Source organism: Talpa occidentalis, unplaced genomic scaffold (assembly GCF_014898055.3).
Source record: "Talpa occidentalis isolate TD23 unplaced genomic scaffold, MPIMG_talOcc4v2.1 talOcc4.4, whole genome shotgun sequence".
NCBI lineage: Eukaryota > Metazoa > Chordata > Mammalia > Eulipotyphla > Talpidae > Talpa > Talpa occidentalis.
Window position 1 is genome coordinate 41,304,576 of NW_023604295.1, and position 22,484 is coordinate 41,327,059.

Consider the following 22,484-nt stretch of genomic DNA (forward strand, 5'->3'; position numbering starts at 1 on the left):
CTACCCAAACAACCACCCCATTCTGGAAGGTTGTGTCAGTACCATCTTTGTTATTATTATTTTTTTTTTTTTTCTTTTATAGAGGCATGTTTTATTTATTTATTTGTTTGTTTGTTCGTTTGTTTCGTTTATACATGCACTGGGTACAGTCAGAAGCGCGGGAGGGTGAGAGAATTCACCAGAGCCAGAGCGGGGAGCAGAGCAGGCAGAAGGACCGAAGTACACTGCTGAGGGGAGCAGCGGGCAGCAGGAGAGGTCTGCGTGCCATGTGGGACCCTCCTCTGGTGGCCGGGGAGCAGCCGGGGATCGAACCAGCTCTGCAGAGGCTGCGGGCAGCTTCGCAACCCAGCACTCAACCACTGCGCCACCGGGGAGGCCCCCATCTTTGTTATTAAACTGACAATACTCTTGACCAAGAGTTTGCTTTCTTATAAATAAATCAACCGTATCTTCTTCCAAACTACAATGCTATAGTTACATTGACTGACTTGTTTATTTCTTAATTTGCTCCACTAGTTCATTTAGAGACTTTTAAGATGGGTCAGTTCTCTAGATGACTTAGCCCATCTTTCAATGGACCATTTTCCTATATAGATGCAAAACAAGTGGGTAGGAAATGGGAATCTAGAACCTAAACTGAGTCTCTTGAACTTTATTCTCAAGGTGGAGGATCATTAGATCTGAGTGCATCATACTTACGTAAGTTTTTTAATATTTAAAATTTTAAAAGTAACACACGGATATTATCTGTTTAAAAATAAAGGCTAGAAAAATCCCTTGAAGTCCCTTTCACCCTTTCCCCAACGTTTGCTCCCCTCTCTAGGGGTAACCACAATCAGTTTTTGAGGACACATTTCCAGTCCACTTTCTATACACTTCTTTTCTCTATTGTATTTACATATTCTCTTTTTATAAACATGAATCTCCTCGTTTTATAGGTAGGACACTGAGTGAGACCTTGAGAGGCGGTAAGTGTTGACAAATTTATTGGAGAAATAAATTGGATTTACTGAAGAAAGCAGACGGAACAAGTTCATTAAGACGTACTATAAAAAGATAAAATTACTACATGTCAGACTCTGAGTACAATGCTTTATTGGCACGAATATTTTACTGGCATTTTACTACTGCTGGATGAGTTGCCGCACTAGGTTAACCAAGAAATCAGTTCGGATGCGAAGTCGCTTCAGCGCGATGATGCAGGGTTTGTATTTTGATGGAAGCTGCAGAAAATCCGGCAGAGGGCTGTGAAGCCGTTAAAGAAAAAAAAATAACTGGCTTCGGTCTACAAAGTTTGTGAAGCAGAAACGCCAAGAATGTACTACCCGCCAGGCTCTACGCTTCCCTCAGAAACCGGGAACGGACGAGGCGAGAGGGGCGCCGGGGCGCGCACAGAGGGACGCGGCTGCCGGCGGCGCCTCAGCCACCGCGCGCGAGAACTCGGCGAGCGCCCGCACACCCGGCGCGCCTGCGCCGACGCACGCAAGGCGAGGGGCGGGGCCGCGAGGGGCGGGGCCTGGGGCGGTCACTGAGCCTGCGCAGAGCGCGCGGCGAGGTGGGGGAGGGCCGTCCGTGTGTGTCTGTGTTGTTGTTCGGCGGCGGCGGCGGCGGCGGTAAGATGGCTGCCCACGGGGGCTCCGCGGCGTCGTCGGCGCTGAAGGGGTTAATTCAGCAGTTCACCGCCATCACCGGTAAGAGCCGCGGTTACCGGAAGGCGGAGAGTGGGGTCTGGCGCGGGCGGCCGGTCTGCCCCGGACTTCTTCCCCGTCGCGTCCCTCCCCCGGGGCTGCCCCTGCTCCCGGCTCCTGAGGAGAGGCGGCGGCGGGGCCGCGGGGCCGCGGGGACCCCCCCGCCCACGCCCTCCTCGTCGGCCCCGGGCGGCGGGGGGCGCGTCCCCGCCCGCGCTCTGCCGGCCCAGACCCGAGCCGGGGCCGCGCCGGGCCGCCCCCGCCGGCCCGGGACCCGGGCGGGAGGTGGGGGCCGCGCCCGGGCCACCGCCCTCCGCGCCTCGGCCGCCGGCTGCTCCGCGAGCCCCGGGGCGCCGCATCCCGCGCTCGCCCTTTCCTTTCTTCCTCCGCCAGGCGCCCCCGCCCCCCGCCCCCGGCCCGGCCCCCGCCCCGGCCCCCCGCCCCGGCCTGCCCCTGCCCCCCTCGGGGCCCCTCGGAGCCTTCGCGGTGCCCTGGCGCGCCCGGGCCCTCCCGCCGCGGCCGCGAGGCTGGGGGATCCGCGGCGCCTCTGCCGACCCCGGTGCAGGCCTGCGGGGGGGCGCCAAGGGGCGTCTGCGGGCCTGGGGCTGGAGCTCGAGAACGAGGGGGAGGAAGACCCCCAGCACCTCCATGGAGGCGGCCTGGAGGAATCCCGGTGGCCTGTCCCGCCTCCCCGTAGTGAAACCTGAAAGGCTGAGGCGATGGCGCCGGGGCCTCCCGCTGATGACATGGGGATGGCGGCAGAAAGTTCTTTGAGAGAAAATCAGTTTCTGGGTGTCCGTATCCCCCCAAGCCCTCGGTTTCTCTTTTGCTGGGGACCCTTGCTGAGGGCACACGCAGATGCTCTGAACGCTGGAGGAAAGGCCCCGAGCCATTCTGTGAATTCTCTGTCTTGCTTCTCTCTGGTGGTGCTGAACTTTTTTTGCATGAGTTATTAGAGGGCGGAGCAAATGATGAAGTTCTCTGTGGAGTGATTTGAGAGACGAGTACTCCATGTGCCTGAGTGTAATTTTGCCGTTCTGGTTTGTCATTTTGGAAGGAGGTCAGAGTGTTAGTTTCCTCCGCTAGCAGATTTCTGCTTTCTCTGGTAATTGGTTCGATGCCGAAGGCGTTTCCTCGAGTTCGATGTAAAATTTTATATTTTAACCACTGCGGGTTGTATGCAAGTTGCCGTTATATGTCTGTATGTAAAATTTAAGCTAGTTTTATTTTTCACTCTGTAATAACTAGATGTTTTGATGCGTTATGTAGTTTGTGGGCATGAAACACCCGTCCAAGCTGATAAAGTAAAATATGTAATAAAGTTGGAACGAGGAATGAAATACTTTTCTTAATATTCTGTGATTGGACTGTTATGTTTGAGAGATGTATGCATTTCCCAGTTTCTAAGCAGCTCATCATTCTTGGGAAAATTAGAAGAGTATTGTATTTATAAGTAACTTTTGCTTATATGGAAAAGTGTAGTAAATAAGATACAGAAGTCATTGTCATTAATTTTGCTTTTATTTTTCTATAAATGATTTAATTTCAGTTTTTAATGCTAACTACTCTCCCTTCAGGAACCTGATTGTTTTCACCTCATATTGTTTCTTCCAATGCAACATTTCTGTTGAGAATAGACACCCCAATTGTGGTGAGATGAAGGACTCACTTAATTGCTTCAATTCTATTAGTTTGCAAGTCTACAAGCCTTGTTTCCTGGTCACGGGCCTTTTTTATTCCTGTCTCAAGTTGGAGACCATCAGTAGATAATGCTCCGTGGAAGTCTGCAAAAGGGAAAATACCTTAGATTCCTCTTAGTATATCATGAGTTTCTACTAGTAATTTTTGAGGTTTTTTTTTTTTTTAACAAAATAGTGTTTAATTATTGGAAACAAATGATTGACCCTCCCCTTAAACCTTTTTCACATTTTTAAAGATTTATTTGTTTGTTTATTTATTTATTTATACAAGAGCTGGGGTACAGGTCAGGAGGTTGAGAGGATTCACCAGAGACAAAGCCAGGAACAGAACAGGCGGATTGACAGAAATACGCTGCTGAGGGGAGCAGCGGGCAAGACAGGAGAGATCTGCTGCGCCATGTGGGTTATCTCCCTGCCCATCTGGGAGTCGAACCCGTGCTGCAGATGTTGCGGACAGCTGCATAGTGCTGCGCTCACTGAGCCACCGGGGAGGCCCTTTACTTATTTTCAAAAGAATATTTGTGATTTTGTCCATATATATTGTAAATTTTAGTATTTATGATAAAAAGTTATTTGATCCTTACGCTTTGCTGGATTAACTAAACTGACTTTAAGAACTTATGTTGTTTTCAACTTATGGTTTTACTTGTCCGGAAGCCGAATATTCAGATAAAAGCAAAGCATTTTCAAAAATATGAGTCTCACTTTACCTGTGGAATTTAAAAATAGAAGAGAAAATTGAAAGTTATAAGTTTTCTCACTAAACAGGAGAAATTTGTATATAATATGTGAGTATGAAATGATTCTGATTCTTAAAAATATTAAGTAAATATCAGAACAACTTGAACTAATTTTGCAAAAAGGAAAAAATAATTCACTCTCAGAATAACAGTGTTTATATTATTTTGTATAGTGTTTATATATTTATTTTTACATTGTGGCTATTAGTATATATAATTTAGAATTCTGCAATTTTCAGTTACTGTTATGTCAACTTTTTCCCATGGTCAAATTCTTTGATAAGCAAGTAGCCAAGGGAAATGATGGGCTTTGAAGTAATCCAAAGATTGAGAGGCTATACACCTTATCCACTGATGCCTTTCCAGTTGTTTTAAGGTTACATAAGAAACCAGTTTTGTTACTTTATAGACGTACCACATTTTACAATATTACTCAGTTTGATCTTCCTTGATATTCATCATATATGGCTTTGAATGATTGACACTGGCAGACATATCAGTTCTCAAAATACAAGAAAGAATTACTGCGGGATCTGGAGGTAATTTCGAAAGAACAATTTAAAAAATCTTTTGAACCATGTTGGTACACAATTAACACTAACTTGAGCTGACATCCAGCCACACATATACAAAATGCACAGATGATTAATAATTTAATAACTTAATAATTATGATTAATAGTTTATGAGACGAGAGGCACATAGATGCTACAGAATAGGTAAAATAGAAGGTAAGGACAAAATGTGAGCGAATAGCAAGTGGAGGCTGAGGAAGAGTAAAAGAGGTTGCTAGTATAGAATTCCTCAAAGCTTTGTACATAGTTGGCGTTTTTTGTGTTTGTGTATTTAATGCCATTGTAGGACCACACTTGAAGAGATCTTAGTTTAATCTTTCTCTAAAGTTGTTGACTGAATGCAATATTTATTACAGGAATTAGAAATTGGTGTGCGTAATATTTGACTTTATTGCCAATTTCCATTTACATTTTTATGTACTACATTTCTCTTGTGTTAGTATTAAAATGTGTTTGAATTCTTTGTCAGGGAAGTTTGTTTCAAGTGTTTTAGATATCAAAAGAAAACTTAGAATTTTGAGAGCTATTTTAAAAGGTGATGATGTTTGAGTAGAAATTTAGGGAGGTAATACATCTTTTGTGTTGTGAGTGGACTCTTAGTAATAACTTAAGTATTTCTTGATAGTCTGCTATATGCCAGGTATGGTTCAGATTCGGGGGATAACTACCATGAATAAAGACATAGAGTCCTCAAAAACTGGGAGAATGATAGGGACCAGTTATAGGAGCACAAAAGAAGTGGGGAGGGCAAGAAAGACTTTGCAGAAGAAATTCTTTTTTAAAAGATTTATTTTTTTGTGTATACAAGAGCTGGGGTACAAGCCAGAGGTGTGGGGGGTGAGAGGATTCACCAGAGACAGAGTAGGGAACAGAACAGGCAGATTGCCCAAAGTACACCGCTGAGGGGAGTGGCGAACAAGTTGGGAGAGGTCTGCTGCGCCATGTGGGTTGCTCCCTGGCTGGTCGGGAATTGAATCCTGCAGTGGCTGCAGATTGCTTAATAGATTGCATCATAACCCTTGCGCCACCAGGGAGACCCCAGAAGAAATTTTTTTTAAAAGATTTATGCATATAAGAAATGGGGTGTAGGCCAGAGGTGTGGGGGGTGGGGAGTTGAGAGGATTCACCAGAGACAGAGCGGGGAGCAGAACAGGCAGATTGCCTGAAATACACTGCTGAGGGGATCAGTGGGCAAGACAGGAGAGGTCTGCTGTGCCATGTGGGTTGCTCTCTGGTCAGGGAGCAAACTCGTGCTGCAGTGGCTGCTGATAGCTTGATAGCGCTGCGTCTTTCACCTCTGTGCCACCGGGGAGCCCCAGAAATATTTTCTTAACTAAAACTTAGAGAAGATATGTTTCTGGGGAGAGGAACTTGAGCACGTGCCTGGAGGGGAGACGGACAGACATACACAAATAGATAAGAAAAAGAGATAGTTAAAAAATTTTTTTGTTTAAATAGAAGCGATAGTTGGTTTAGGGAATTGGTAATAATTCAAAAATGAATGGAGCATAGCTAGTGGGAGATGCAGTAAATGGAGCTCAAGAGAAGTGGGTACCAGATTAAGAAGGGCCTTAGGTTGTTGCATTAATCCAAGAAAGATAATGGGTGTCTTAAAATAAGTTAGATAACGGGTGTCTTAAAATAAGTTAGTAACAGAGAAGTGGACTCTGAAAGATGTGGGAAGAGGTCAGGAGTCAATTAATGAAGCTTAAGATTCTGTTTTGGACATCTGGTTATAATGATGCTATTTATGAAAGTATGGGATAGTAGGAGGTTGGGGAGATTTTGGGAACTTCCAAATGAAGCTGTTCAGTAAGTAAATGAATATCTGGGTCTAGAAAGAGGAGTTATATCTGAGGAGTCACATTGATGGCGGTTGAAGCGATAAAAGTGGTAGGTGGCATCTTGTAGGAAAGAGTGTAGTATGAGAAAATAATACACTCGAGGACACAAAACAAACACTAATATCTGATAGACTGCAAAGAAGAAAGGGCAGAGAAGACTTGAAGAAACCAAAGCTGTGGTAGGAAAGCCAAGACACTGTGATGGAACTTCAACCAACAGTAGTATGCTAACTCCTCAAATATTAAGTATTAGATAGGCATTTTAGGAAACTAAAAAATCATTGAATAGTCAGAATTTATTTTTTTTGGTTACGTCTGAACTCTATCTTAGAGACCATCTTAACCTGTTTCTGAGTTAACCAAATGAGAAATTGAAGGGCCAGAGATCAGTGGTTCTCAAACTAACTTCTAGGAAAGGACCTTTTTAAAATTTTTGATCTTCACGTACCAATTCTTTCTTAAAATAAATGAAAATAGGGCCTCCCCGGTGGCGCAGAGGTTGAGCGCTGGGTTGCGAAGCTGCCCGCAGCCTCTGCAGCGCCGGTTTGATCCCCGGCTGCTCCCGGCCACCAGAGGAGGGTCCCACATGGCGCGCAGACCTCTCCTGTAGCCCGCTGCTCCCCTCAGCAGTGTACTTTGGTCCTTCTGCCTGCTCTGCTCCCCGCTCTGGCTCTGGTGAATTCTCTCACCCTCCCGCGCTTCTGACTGTACCCAGTGCTTGTATAAACAAAACAAACAAACAAGCAAATAAATAAATAAATAAATAAATAAATAAATAAATAAATAAAACATGCCTCTATTAAAAAAAAAAAAAAAGATGTGGTATAGATACACAATGGAAAACTACTCAGTTGTTTAAAAAAAAAAAATTTCTCCTGTCTCTTTATAGTCACCTCTGCCACCTGTAGCCTCATCTTTTTTGTCTTGGTTTTGTTTTGCAGAATGTCATGTAAAGGGAATCACAGTATGTAGGTTTTTGAATCTGGCTTTTTTCACTTAGGATATTGCCTGTGAGATTCATTCATGTCACTGTGGTATGAGTAATTTCCTTTTTGCTGGTGAATATTGTATGGACATACTACAGTTTATCCATTTATAAAGTGAATGGATAATTGTGTTGTTTCCAATTTGGGGGATTATAAATAAAGCTGATAAAAACAGTGTACACGTGTGTAAATATATTTTCATTTCCCTTGTATAGACACGGATAAATACAACAGATTATTAAATCATAAGTAGATAGCTGAGAAATTGCCAGACTGTTTTCTGGAGTCACTGTACCATTTTACATTTCCACCAACAATGAATGTGAGTTCCAGTTACCATGTAATATGTTTTTTTAAAAAATCCATTTTAATAGGTATTTAATGGTATGGCATAACAGTTTTAATTTGCTTTTACCTAGTGACTAATAGTATTGGGCATTTTCTCACGAGAATTTGCCATCTATAAATCTTTAAGGCACCAATTTTTTATTATTAGATTCATTAAATATGAAATTACTCTATCAAATTGCTATAACAATTCTAAATACCTGTGCGGCAGTTGTTTTTATCTTGTCACAAACTAGTAATAGATAGCTAGTCTGAGGGTCATATTGTGAGTAGGTAACACTGATCTAGTAAAAGCAGAGCAGGGGCTAGACCTCTGGTGTCTTCATTCTTAGGCTCATGCCTTTTCCACCATTTTACTACCTTGCTCACTGTAGTTTACTTTGTTGATCCAGTAAAAATAAGCTTTATCTGTTTTTTAACTTAATCATTCCATTTCTCTTGTATATTAAACTTTCCCTTGTATAATTAAAAAAAAAGTTTCATATTTCTAAATGCTTAAAAACTCCAGGATGGGAAACTGATGAGGTTGAACTTTTATTTTCATTTCTTCCAACTACCACTCACTCCACTTTCCATGGTGGATAGTATAACTTTGTTATTCTTTCCCCGGGGCAATGTAGAATCAAAAAGTAATCTCTTTGTGTTGCTATCATATCTGTGTTCTATTCCTTTGGGGCAGTGAGAGGTCCATAGAGGAAGTTTTTTTATTTCCTTTTTAAAAATCCTCTGTGACTGCTATACTTTGGTTCCTTAAGAGTGTACAGGGTGGCCCCCAGGGAAAGGGGAGGTTCCAGGTACCCTGTTCCACCCCAGGAAGGATATTGCTGATCAGGGAGGAGGAGAAGCTGGAGAGAAGACTGAAGAAAGGAAGCAGGATGGAGAGCCAGAAGGAGACCTGGAGGATGCACGTGCAGCAAAGAGACATGTGAAGAAGCTGCACTTGCTTCTTGGTCTTGGACTTGTACCAGGGACCTGGGAGACATAGAAAACACTTAAAACAGACATGGGTGAGAGACCTGTGGGGAGGTTAACAATGGCAGTATTTATCTTGATTTTGATTTTGCTCCTTTTCTTCCAGACTTGTCTGGCTCCTTCTGCCCTTTACCTATGGGTCCCTAACAGGTGGTGCCTTAGACTTGTGGCAGGCTCTTGGGCCTCAGTGGCCCTGCTTTGGGCCAGCCCTTTTTGGCTGGGCATTTATCCACAAAGGGATGGGTAACTTCAGGTGCTTGATTTGGAAACTATATATTATTTTCCTTCTCTTTATTGCACACTAATTGTATCAAACTTCCTTTCCATTAAAAGTCTTATGTGCTAGAGTTTTTTTTAGTATTCATGCAATGGATGGCAGAACCTATTTAGAGCAGGAGATTTTAGGGTTCTGGGGTGCCCCTCACTCACCTGCTTGGTTACAATAATGAAGAGATTATTCTTCTATGGCACTGAAAGTAATATAGAGGATAGGCATAAGGGACTATTAAAATTTGAATTATATTTTGACTTTTACATCTGTAGTGGAGACATGGGACTGTATTACAGGTTTTGAATTATTTTTATATCAAGTCGTTAATGGAGAGAATGTAAAGAGGGAGCAGCAAGAAATTAGCCACATGCTGGGTTAAATAATCTCCTTTGGTACCATTAGCCAGCTTAAAACAAATGGAAAGAAGAAAAGCAAGCGATAAATAAAAGGGGTACATGTGGTGAGAAAAGTAAAGTAAGACTCCATAACTTATAGATTACTGTGTTTTAAAGACTGAATTTGTGTGTCCTCCCTCCCCGCCCCCCAATTCATATGTTGAAATCCTAACCCCCCAATGTTATATTACTAGAGATAAAGCCTTTGAGGGGTCAGATAACTCTTGAGGGTAGAATCTTGAATGTGATTGGGGCCCTTAAAAAAAGAGACCTCAGAGAGAGGACTTATACTTTCCACCAAGTGAGAGCACAGTGAGACAACTGTCTGTGAACCAGGAAGTGGGCCTGTATCACCAAATCTGCTGGAATCTTGCTCTTGGACTTCCTAGCTTCCCCGAAGTATTAGAAGTAAAATGTTTGTTAGTTAAGCCCCCCGGTTATATTTTTGTTATAACAACCTGAATAAACTGAGAGACTGGGTTAGATTAAACTGTGCTGCTGCCTTTAACATTTGAACCTCAAAATAACCTATTTAAACAAATTTACAGATAGTTTAAATCTGCACACCTGTTTTTTAATTCCCCCTTTGAGAAAGATATGTTCTTCTGAATATAAGAGAGAAGTTCAGATTTTTATAGCCAATGCATCAAAACTTACGTGAGGGTATAGTAAAACTTGTCACTTGATTAAGTCTGTTTGTCACTGTTCATTTAACCTGTATCATTTATTCTTCCTTTAACTGCCTTGTTTCAGTTAACCTTCATTCACTTCCTAATATTCCTCTAACTTAGCTCAGTGGGGATGTTATTAGCATATTGGCAATTTTCTGTTGTGTAGTACTGTTCCATCCCTTGCAGAATACTCAGCATTTATTAATTTCTTGTCGTCTTAAATGAAAGTGTGAGTAGTCTTTGGGGGTGCGGAGAGTGCATTTTTAGCTTGCTGTAACATTCTTGGCTTCACTAAATATGAGAAGGTTCTCCTACCTGACTCACGCTTCTAATCCTGACATAGAACCACTGAAACTTTTAATATTCCGTTACTTTTGTTTCTAAAATGATATACTTAGTGTTACAGCAGTGATAACACTAAGAATAACTGATTCTACACACACAGGTGGTTCAGATAATTTGGCTTTTACTTGAAGTGAAGGGTGTACTTTTCATCTTGGATCCCTCTCTAATACTACCTTCTTCAGTCTTGCCAGTATTTAGCATGTGCTTCCTTAAAAAAAACTCTGGGAAAGCATTATGGGTCATTATTCTGACAAATTCCTGTGATGGAAGTTATCCTGTCAAATTGTCAACAGATACGAAGAGGGCCATCTTGGGGATATGCTACCTATAGCTTAAATTATAACATTAATTGTTTAAGTGTGGATTATTACTGTCTCCAAAATAGCAGTTATTGTTTTCTTTATTATAGATTTTTTTTGGCTTAGTTATTCCCTATAATAAATTCTGTTTTAATCTTTGTTCAATAGATATGTGGACCTTGAAAATTTTGGAATAATTGCCTATGCTTTGTTTTCTGTGCCTCTGCGGCAGTCACACTGAGTGCTGCTTAGTTGATTCAACGTTCTTTGTATCATATTGCTTTTGTATATTGCTTATTCTTTATCCAGAACATTCACTGTTTTCTAGAGCAATGGTTTTTTTGCTTTCTTCATTGTAATTCTGCTTCCTCTTTTTAAAATGAGTGTTTAACATGAGTGAGACACATAATCATGGCCTCAGATGAGTGAGAGAAAGACAACTGAGATGTCTTACTCTGCCTGTTTACTATCTGACAAAATGTGCTTCTCCATAAGCTATATATTAGTATTCACACTTCATGCTTCCAGTATTTTTCATTTGTTACTGATGCATAGGTTGAATGCCCCATGTAACGGGATAGTCTATTTTGTAATAGCTGACTATTTGCTTATTAGAGCTATGTTAAGTTCTTCAGTGTGAACTTTCTTAATTCATACAAGCTCTTTGAGAAGTTGGTAATAATTTCCTTTTATAACTGAGGAAACTGATACAGAGAAATTAGTAACTAGTTCAAAGTTACACATCTAGTAAATGACAGAACTAGAATTCACACTCACATTTAATAAAGAGTACCCAGGCTCTTAATGTCTATACTGTACCTCTTCACCTAAAACAAAAGAAAATATGGGAGAATGTTTTCTCTCTTTTTTTAAAGATTTACTTATTCATGCTTACAAAAACTGGGGTATAGGCCAGTGGTGCAAGGGGTGGTAGTGAGAGGATTCGCCAGAGAGAGTGGGGAGCAGAACAGGTGGATTGGCTAAAATACACTGCTAAGGGGAGCAGCGGGCGAGGCAGGAGAGGTCTGCTACACCATGTGGGGTTAGCTCCCTGGTCAGGGATGAGATTCTTGCAGCAGTGGCTGCAGATAACTTCATAGTGCTGAGACATAACCCATTGCACCACCAGGGAGGCCCCAAAAATGTTTTCTCTTCACTCCTGAGTATAGGATTGGCTAGAGGAAGAAGTTTTCCTAAACCAACCCCTTTATTCTCATCTTAACTCTCAGTTTATTGTTACTAGGTTTTAGGAAGAAGCAATATCATTGAAACAATTCATAATATGAAATAATAGATACATCTTTAACTTTTTTCCATTAGTTTTTTACAGTTTTAAAAGAGTGTGTACAGAAACATTAATTCCAAAGGGCACCTGCACCCCTATATTTATAGTAGCACTATTTACAATAGCTAAGCTATGGAAACAACCCAAATGCCCAAAAATAGATGGCTGGATCAAGAAGATGTGGTACATATACACAATGGAATATTATTCAGCAATCAAAAAAGATAACACATGCAGTTTGCAGCAACATGGATGGAGCTAGAAGGGATCATGCTCAGTGAAATAAGTCAGAAAGAAAAAGAAAAATACCGGATGGTCTCACTCATAGCAGGAATTTAGAAAACCTAAATAAGGGACCAGGGAAAAAGACTAATTAATCCAAAGTAAAAATCAAAATCAACAAGCAACTATAAACCAGAGACACATTACGGGGGGGGGGGGGTTGCAGGGAGAGGAAAGACTAGGGTCAAAATAAGGGGGAGTGCAATTGTGGGGGGAATATAACCAAAATGAAAATGCATACATTGTGCAAAAATGAAAAATAATGTAAGAATTATACAAAATAAAATACTTTAAAAAAAGTGTTTAATCTGGTAAGTATGCAACATAATAAAATGAGGGAAAAAATAGCCAGGTAGGGGCCTCCCTGGTGGCACAGTCAGTTGAGCGTGGCCCTGTGAGGCTGTCTGCAGCCTCTGCAGCGCGAGTTCGATTCCTGGCCGGCCAGGGAGAAACCCATATGGTGCAGCAGACCTCTCCTGCCTCGCCTGCTGCTCCCCTCAGCAGTGTCTTTGGTCTGTCTGCCTGTTCTGCTCCCCGCTCTGTCTCTGGTGAATTCTCTCACCCGCGCCTCTGACCTGTACCCCAGTTCTTGTATAAATAAATAAAAAATCTTAAAAAAAGAAAGGCAGGTAGGAAAGGCTTGGGATAAAAGACCATATTGTTGACAGGCCAGATTTCCTGATGATTGACTTTCTAAGTTTGTATCTTGTTTTATTACTCAAAAACTCACACTTTCTTTAGACGATTCCCATGTAATGGAATTGGAGTTTTGACTGACTGTTGGAGGGTGGTAAAGGGAAGAGAACATCTATTTGCATGCAGTGGTCATTTTTTTTTAAGTTGAATTTTCTTATGAACAAATAAATTTCAAAAGGAATGACAACAACCAGCATTGGTTACTATTATAGCAGAACGAAGTTTCACTCCACCCTTAGCATGTTTGTACTTTTTGTGATACTGTAGTGCAATACAAGCACCTAGGGAGAAAAAGCCAATATGGTAAATTCATTTAATTCTTTAAAAAGAGACAATCAATAGATGCCTTGAGACGTTAATTTTTAGAGTTCATTCTGAGAAATGAAAACAGCAGTTTATTCATCTCTCTTCTAGAACAAGCAGCTAAAGTAGTCTACTTACAGGATCCTTTAACTTTCAGATACTGCCATGTAGAAATGTAAACTAAAATAGTGGGATACAGTAGACATTGAACTTACAGACCAGCACTTACAGACCAGCACTATATAAAGAAGTATAATACTTTACAGTATAACAGGACACAATGTCAAAATTAGGAAAGCACTGAAACCAAGCCTCAGGTTTTATGAGTGTATAAGGAAGCACATGAGTCTTGAAATTGTTCACCAAAAAACTGGCTGCTGTTTTTGTTTAATTTCTTCACATAAGGTTGACTATTGGAATATTTGGGTTACTCCTTCTCCTCAAAAAGTTGCATTTGTTTTTGTTTTGAGATTTTAGTTTTGTAGAGAAAAGTTTGTTTTCTAATGGTGAGATGCAGATTTGTACATATTAGAGTTTTTGGTTTAGATTGACAGAGAACTTAGGGAGAGATAACTGGTATAAGAAAAGTAAAACTTGACCAGTTAAATAAGTTTTGAGAGTTTGCAAGAGAGAAAAGCTAGCAGAGATAAGGACAGAGATTACGACCCCATGGAAAAGTGTGTAACTATTCCATTATCTCTGTCAGGGTGAGGAGAGGGAGAAGGCTCAAAACTTAACAGAAAGGTGGCATTAGATATGTTGTCAAGAAAAATAAGGGGACTGATTTGAAAATACCACGCAAAGGCAAGACATGAAATACCAGTAGGGGATCTGTCTAGATTGTATAGACCTGTGTGACTGGAGGGGATGAATAAAGGTGAAATGAAAGCAGAGGGGTATAAAATGGGAGCAATAAATAAGGATGAAATCCTATATGTCGCATTGCACAATTATTGAAATAGAGAGACTCAAATTTACATTATTCTAAAGTGTGGAGTATTTCAAGGGAAGTATTACTAAGAGCAAAGAGATTTGGTAATCATTGTAAGAGATGTCAAAGCCTTGAACTATAGCAGTGGACTAAGAACATGATGGAAAGGAGTGGTTTTAATTAAATGCAAATTGTGGGACTTACTGGTTGGCTGAATGAATATTCTCAAATGAAGGAGAGAGGAGAGTTGAAGAGAGCTTCTCAAATTTGAGTATTATATGAAGTTCTTGTAAAGGAAAAAACCTCTGTGGTCCTATTTAATTAAGACCTTAAATTACCATATATGTCCAGAAATAAGGCAAACAGCAGTGAGACAATTCTGTTTGTCCAGTTTCCCAAAAAGGTTTTTTAATAACAAATATGTAAATTTCTAGATTAAAGGTGAAATGATCAGATGCTTTTTGTAACATGTTTTTTGATTTAACATTAAATCACAATATTGTATAGTAATACTCTTTTCCACTCATGTTTCATGAGATAATGTTGTTCAGGTTTTTTTTTTAGCTACCATTTTAGATGTATGTCTTTGTCAGCTGACAAAGCTCTAGCTACTTTGTCATTTAACAGCTTTTGGAGCATGTGGTTTTCACTTAATATTGTTTGAGATACAGCACTAAAAATTTTGTATGTGATGTTCTTACTGGAAATTTTATCTTAAGTTTATTTATCCTAAGTAGCCCCTTGCTGTTTGTGATTCCCACAGAGTAAATGTATTGCTTTATAAGTGAAATTTAAAACATAAATATATGTATACACAATATAAAATTCAAAGGATATAGGAGAGTTGTTTTGGCTGAAGCCTGATTGATCCCTCTTTCCTTGATATACTAATGGGTGAGCTGAAGGAGCTATCTCTAAGTCCGCTTATTAGACAATGTTCTCAATCAAACATGGATACTAAGTGCTGTGGATACCAAGACAAAAACCAAACCCTGTGTTCATGAAGCTTTGACTGTTTTCAGGGAGCCAGGAAAGTAAACTAGAGTTTGTTTACTGCTTAGTAGTGTAGCCATATATGTAATAGAAGTAAATCACAGGGAAGGGAGGCGTGAGGGAGTATAAGAAATGTTAGCACACATATTGAGAATAGTAACACTTAGGTTAATCTTGACATGCATGAACTAGATAAAGGGGGAAGTGAGGAGGGCAAGGGCATTCCACGCATGTAATTCCATATGGCTTTACTGAATTGTGTGGTGTGTAGTATGTGACAAGGAGAGTCCAAGCCAGAGAGATAAGCTGAGATGTTATCAGTAAGGACTTTGGAATTTAACTGTAGGTTTCAGAGAATCATTAAAGAGTGGAGGGAAAGGGGCAGAGAATGGGGGTGGAGGGAGGTAATCAGACTTGCGTTTTGAACATAATCTCAGCAGCAAGGTGGAAGATAGAATGATGATCAGTTAAGAGTCCAATGGAGGGCTTCCCTGGTGGTGCAGGGGTTAAGACGCAACCTATGAAGCAATCTGCAGCCACTGCAGCTCGAGTTCAATTCCTGGCCGGCCAGGGAAAAACCCACATGGTGGCGGGACAGACCTCTCCTGTCTCGCCCTCTCCTCCCCTCTGCAGTGTACTTCCGTCCGTCCATCTGTCTGTTCTGTTCCCTGCTCTGTCTCTGGTGAATCCTCTCACCCTCCGCATCTCTGGCCTGTACCCCAGCTCTTGTATAAAAATAAATCTTCAAAAAAAAAAAAAAAGTCCAATGGAGTGATCTGGGTAAGAAGTATTAAAGACTTGATTTAAAGTCTTACTGGTAGTAGTAGACAACGAGAGATATTAAAAGTACATTCAGCACTTCCATTTCTAGCAGTAGGACTGAAATAGAGATATAACATGAATAAATCTCCTGCTGAAAAAGAATCCTGTAGAAAATATGTACTTAAAGTCTTTCAGAATGCATCTACTGGCAAGAAAGTAAAGAAGTACTCAGAGGCTAAAAGTGAGATGAAATTGGGAATGCAGATGCTAGCTAGATTTAAATAAGCCTTCCCCATGATAGAATCTGGCCAAACAGAATGATTTTGAACTTCTTTTGATAACCTTGTAGAGTACAGGAAACAAGGAACAAAGTGATTGGCCTTTCTGAGGAGAGGAAACTAAAAGGAGCTGCTCTCCATTATGAGGCTCAGTTTTCGATGTTTCAACCTTGGGATTAGTGGGAGATAACTACTGAGAATTTATAACAGGTTCACATTTCCTATGTCGTCTTGTGAAACTTTAAGTCTGGAAGCCAAGACTGTATTTAAAGTGTTCATAGGTGCCTTACAAAATCAAATCAAATCCTTTTAGTAGGGATATACCTTAAATCTAGCCTTAAAAAATTTACAGATTAACATCCTCATTCCCTCCCCCCAAAAAATCACAGTAAAATATTACCCAAAAAGCACAAAAATTAAGGCACAAATAAGCAAGAGCCAGGAGAAGTAAGACATTGACCCACAGAGACTGCACAAAGCCTATATTCTTAGTAATTCCAATAAATTTGATTAATATGTTTGAAGAAAGATCTCTAAAACATGACCAAGCATATTATTTGGTATAACTGGATTACAACTTCTGGTTATTAAAAAAAAAACTAAAATAAAAAACTGAGCAAACAGGTAAAAACTGATCAGCATAGAGTGAAGAGTTCTAATATGCATCTGACTAGAGTTCCAAAAGAAAATAGTGTGAATGGGTGGAGAATAAGGGAACTTAAATACCATGACTGAGGATTTTTCAGAATTGAGAACAGTTGACAGGCTTTACAGGGTTGAAGCCCAGTGAATCCCAAGGAAGATAAATAAAATCATCCCCAACATATTAGAGTGAAACTTCAGAAGGCCAAAGACAGAGAAGATCTTTAAAGAATGTAGAGAAAAACCACCGATTGCTATAAAAATGGTTTTTTAGTCTGGCAACTTATTCTCCAGCAGCAACAACAGAAGCCAGAGGACACTGGAATGCTACCTTCAATGTACTGAGAGAAAATAGCTGTCAGCCTTGAAATAGAATGTCCAGTAAAATGGTCTTTCAGGAATGAAATAAAATTAACACATTTTCAGATGAGGGGGCTGGGAGGATAAGAGACACAAACAAACAAAAAACACAGAAACACACACCAAGAGACCTTACATAATGAGATTTAGAGGAACATAATTCAGGTAGAAGGAAAATTATTCAAAATTGAAAGCCTGATGAGATGTTTTGTAATGACCACAAATGCTCCATCAAATAGGTTCTACAGTTTTGATTCTAGTACTATTGAACATTGTTTTCCAGATTTTCAGTATTGACTAATGTATAGTAGATATATTTATGGACATGTAGATTTGTTTGTTTGGGCTGGAAGCCTAAATTACTGGAATGGGTTTTTAAGATTTATTTATTTATGCATACAAAAACCGGGGTACAGGCCAGAGGTGCTGGGGTGAGAGGATTCACCAGAGACAGAGTCAGGAACAGAACAGGCAAAGTGACTGAAATACACTGCTGCAGGGAGCAGCAGGTGAGACAGGAGAGGTCTGCTGTGCCATGTATCCATGTGGGTAGCTCCCTGGTAGGCTGGGGCTATGAATAGCTTCACCACCAGGGAGGCCCTTTTTATGTTTATTAATATATGTTGTAAAATTGTTTTTCCTAGAGAGAGTGCTTTCCCAATTTATGTTGCATCTAACAGACTTTGCTTAGTAATTGAGTGTATGATCAAACCACTTTTAAATGAGGATTGACATTTCTTGCCAGGTTTTGACTGTTACATCTTTGGAAAAAAGCCCTATCTCACTTTTCTTCCATTGTTATTAAATTTTTTAAAACAAATTATTTCTAATAAAGTATTTCTTTCTACAATGTAGTCTTTAATTTTTCTTTTTTCACTTTATTAACAAATATATAGTTGGTCTATTGAAAGAAGTGGCAAATACTTCAGTTTTTGTTTCATTGTGATGGAATGCTGCATTTTAGTGGTGCTGCTTTTTTAGTTCTGTATTTTTTATACTAATCAGCCAAAAGTATAAACGTAAACTAAATGAATTTAAAAGTAAGTTGTTCATTCTAAAAGGAAGGGGAAAGTATTATTAATTTGCTTGGAAATTCTGTGCTCTAACAGGAACTGAATATAAGAATGTGTCTTTTTTAAAAAAAACTTTTTTTCCTGTCTTTTTGCTATTTCAGGTGCAAGTGAAAGTGTAGGGAAACATATGCTTGAAGCCTGCAACAATAATCTGGAGATGGCAGTCACTATGTTTTTGGATGGTGGAGGAATTGCTGAAGAGCCCAGTACCAGTTCAGCAAGTGTCTCCACTGTCAGACCACATACAGAGTATGAATTTTTTATTTATTGTTAGGAGATACCCCTTGCCTAAATGGGACTGTTGCATTTTTGCCAATTAGGTTAATCCTATGTTTTTGAAAAATTTAAAAATTTGCAAGCAGAAAATTTTATACTTTCAATTCTCTAGAGCACTGTCATGCCTGTTACTTAATCTTCAGAAAAACCAATAGGATTTCATATCATTTTACAGATGAGAAAGCAGAGACATAGTGATTTTCCCAAACTAAGTAGCAGTTATGGAAGTAAAGTCCAATAAAGCTCAAGTGTTCTAAATCTTTCTACATTCTAAATTTTTCTACATTGTTCCAGAAAGTTTTGCGTTTCCTTGAAAACATGTGAAAAATAATTCTAGTCTTTTATACCTTAGTTAAATGTAAGTTGATCGTTAGAAGAACCATCAGCAGATGCAGCCTATAATATATAGAGAATAGTATCATTGGTGAATACATAGAGAATAGTATCATTGGTGTTTCTGCTCTTTACATTTGATACCTAGGAGAGTTTGAGATGAGTGCCTGTTATGTAAAATTCCATTAGTCTTTGAAAAATATTAGAGATGAATGCTACTTAGAGGGAAACCATATTTTATACAATTTAAAAGATCTTAGATGAGACCTTACATAACTCTTTATAACTCTCATTGTTTACAACATGAAATACTAAAGAAGAAATGGGCAAAAGACATAGATTATTCTTACTAAATAGAAATTTAAAAAGCCAAATAACATTCAGGACATAATTGCTTCTTTTATTGATCTAGCTTGAGATTCTAGAGTAATACTGTTTCCACATGAAGCATAAACTTTAGAGATCACTATTAATATTTAATAAAGTTTTTCTTGTCAATCGTGGCCATGTATTTCAAGTACAATGTTCCATTCTCCCCAAGATAGCTCAAACTTTAATGGAAATCAGTATAAAAGCATGGTTTAATTTATAGAAATTTGAATAACAGGAATTCATAGCTGATTTTGGCAAACATATCTATCCTCACTGTATAAAACTTTTTTAAAAATTGTGTTTAAAACTAGTTTTGATAAATGTCTTTTCCTACTGAATTGGTTATTTGTATTCCTAATTTGATCAGCATTTTAATGTGGTCTCTCTTTCCCAAACTGTAACTTTCAGTCTGTATAGTTTATCTTTTTGTTTTATCCATTTTTTGAAGGTAGCAAATAATCTTGTAACTGATATCCTTAATTATGTGAAATTAAATCTTTCTGTGTAGAGGCTACTACTTAATCCGTCTCCCGGATTCATTTACTTAATCAGATTAAGGTTTATTTTTGAGTAAATTTTATAGATTAAGGTAATTATATACACACTGTTAAATGAAGTAAAGCAAAAGGGAAAGATTTATTTAGGTAAAAGTTTTAAATTTATAGTTTTTTTAGGATAATGTGCTTGTTTTTCTTCATGAAAGAGGATTAATACATCTTTTTACAGACACATTTTCTGTCCCTTCAAATTAAAGTCTGCAGTGAACAAAGATTAATGTCTCTTGGGAAAGGGTATTTAAGATAATTTTGAATTATCCTTTAGCTTTCAGTTATTTAGCTTTTTGTAGATTTCTCTGTCTCAAGGTTGCTCTTTGATTAGAGGATATTATAATTGTTCTTGTTGATTGATAAGCATCATACTTTATTTCATAAAGTGTGTTTTGAAATTCAGAACTGTCAAAAACAGAGCCTCAAGCTCAGTTACTAGAATTGGAAACGCTTGAATCAAAAACATAATGCCTATCTTAAATAGGCTTGTGTTATAAGCAGGAACATAGTGAATTTGGAAACTTACTGTCATTAATGCTATGAACATAAATCATCAGTGTTTAATATTTGAATTCAAACTATTAAGCTGATATTTACAGGGACATTTCCATTTTTACTCTAAAGTATGTTTAAATGAGCATTTTTTAATTGGAAGAGTTGGAACATTAGTATACTTTGTAGAGGTAAATTTTGAAGAATTTATAGGGTTTCAAAGGATTTTGTAGTTTTTCTGTATCTATCTATTAGGTTCTATTCAACAAATAATCCAAGGTAATATCTATGTAGTCTTCTTTATAACAAATTCATTACCTGTTTGAGCTGATTTTAATATATTGTGTCTTTTACTGATCTATTATTTGATGTAGTGGTAATGTAATAATACTTTTATTAAACCTATATTTTTAAAGTAATTTTCCCCCTTTGATAAATTTTCAATCTTTCCCCCCGTATTTTTCTTCGTTCTCTTTCTTTTTAAATATTTGAGCTATCTGTGCCAGGTAATTTAATCCAGTTGGTTTCTATATGGAAACTGTCCAACAATTATTTATCATGATTTATTGTTATTCCTAAAAGTCACTAAATATAGTGGGTTTTTTTTTTTTACTTGTTAATTAGAATATTCTCAATATATGTAGAGAGAGCAGGTAACAAAGTTTTCATTTTGATATTTTCTCATCTTTTTCTTGATAGAGAAGAAGTTCGTGCTCCAATTCCTCAAAAGCAAGAAATATTGGTGGAACCAGAACCTTTGTTTGGTGGTAAGTTCACCTTTTTTCCTTAGCTTTATTTGACTTTATTGTTGACGTTATCATTGTTGAAGCTATTGTTGAGGCTTGCTCAGAGATTGTTACTTCAAGTATAGTCAATTCTTATCTTGTAATTCTCTGTACTCCCCTCATAGAAAGTTATAAAACTGGTTCTTTGTTAAGGAGTGAACCAGATTACAAAGTTGTTATTTATTGCAGAAGGCCAAATGGAGAAAAATGAGCAAAAAAATGCTGTGTTGTAATGGAACTGAATCTATTGGTAGATAGAAAACTCCAGTTAATTTTTTGTTTTTAACATACCTACTTGACTGCAATGTGTTTACTGTCTTGATATGCCTTCATTCTTCCTAATTTCTAGAAGTGCTATTCCAGTTTTGAACAAAGGGTAAAGTAATCCCTAATCTATATAATTATTATTAATTAATCTGTGTACATAGGAAAATTATAAAAATGGAGCATTTAATCCGATTTGAAGAAAATTTATAGTTTTAGTTTAATTAGCCCCTTATTTCCCTCTTTTGAGCCAGATTGTTTTAGGCATTAATTGGTTTATTAAAAAATAGAAATAAAATAGTAATCTATTAGGCAGATACCTAGAAATGTTTCTATATACCTAGAAATATAGTACATATGAGAATAGTAATCCAGAGCGATTTAGCCTATTAAAAGGTAAACTAGAATAAAGGAGAAGAAATAAGTTGAAAGAAAAGAATGAAAAAAATCTAAGTGTATCTTTTGATTTGAAAAGCACTTCAGTTGGGGTTTTTATATGATCTGCCCTTAATTTGGCAGCTTTGGAATTTATTGTAGCAAGAAATCAAAGAATGTACTATCTAGATTCAAAAATTAAGATGAGAGGAAGAATACTATAATTTCTGATTATTGAAATATAAGATGTACTTTCTGAACTGTTCAGTTCAGCCAATCATTGTGCTATTAATATATCAGAAGTAATAAAACACTTCATAATTTTATTCCCATAAAAGAGTTATGAATAGATTATGAAACTGAGGAGTATTGCCCTTGGAAACTGTATTTTCTTTATTGCATGAGAAAAGGCCGAATATTCATTGGGGCAGGCTAGAGAAAATAGATTATGTACTATTTTACTATTGAATAGAGGCAAAAGAGTTCTCATTGAAACCCCACATTCCTACTGTTACCCTCTGGTTTGAATGGGATAAAAATGATTTTATATGGTTAGGTATCATGGATATGAAATTTCTAATATTCTAATTGTACATGTCTA

At 38.5% G+C, this 22,484-nt stretch overlaps 1 protein-coding gene across 1 annotated transcript in view; it reads left to right on the top strand.

Moving 5' to 3' along the window:
• Positions 1–1,576: 1,576 nt before the first annotated feature.
• UBXN7 (UBX domain protein 7) overlaps positions 1,577–22,484 on the top strand; it is a 38,057-nt gene continuing 17,149 nt past the window's right edge. The window contains exons 1-3 of the mRNA XM_037525355.2: positions 1,577–1,691; positions 18,540–18,687; positions 21,159–21,226. Of these exons, the coding sequence (XP_037381252.1) occupies positions 1,619–1,691; positions 18,540–18,687; positions 21,159–21,226 (289 nt within the window). The 5' untranslated portion in view covers positions 1,577–1,618. The remainder of the gene's footprint in view (positions 1,692–18,539; positions 18,688–21,158; positions 21,227–22,484) is intronic.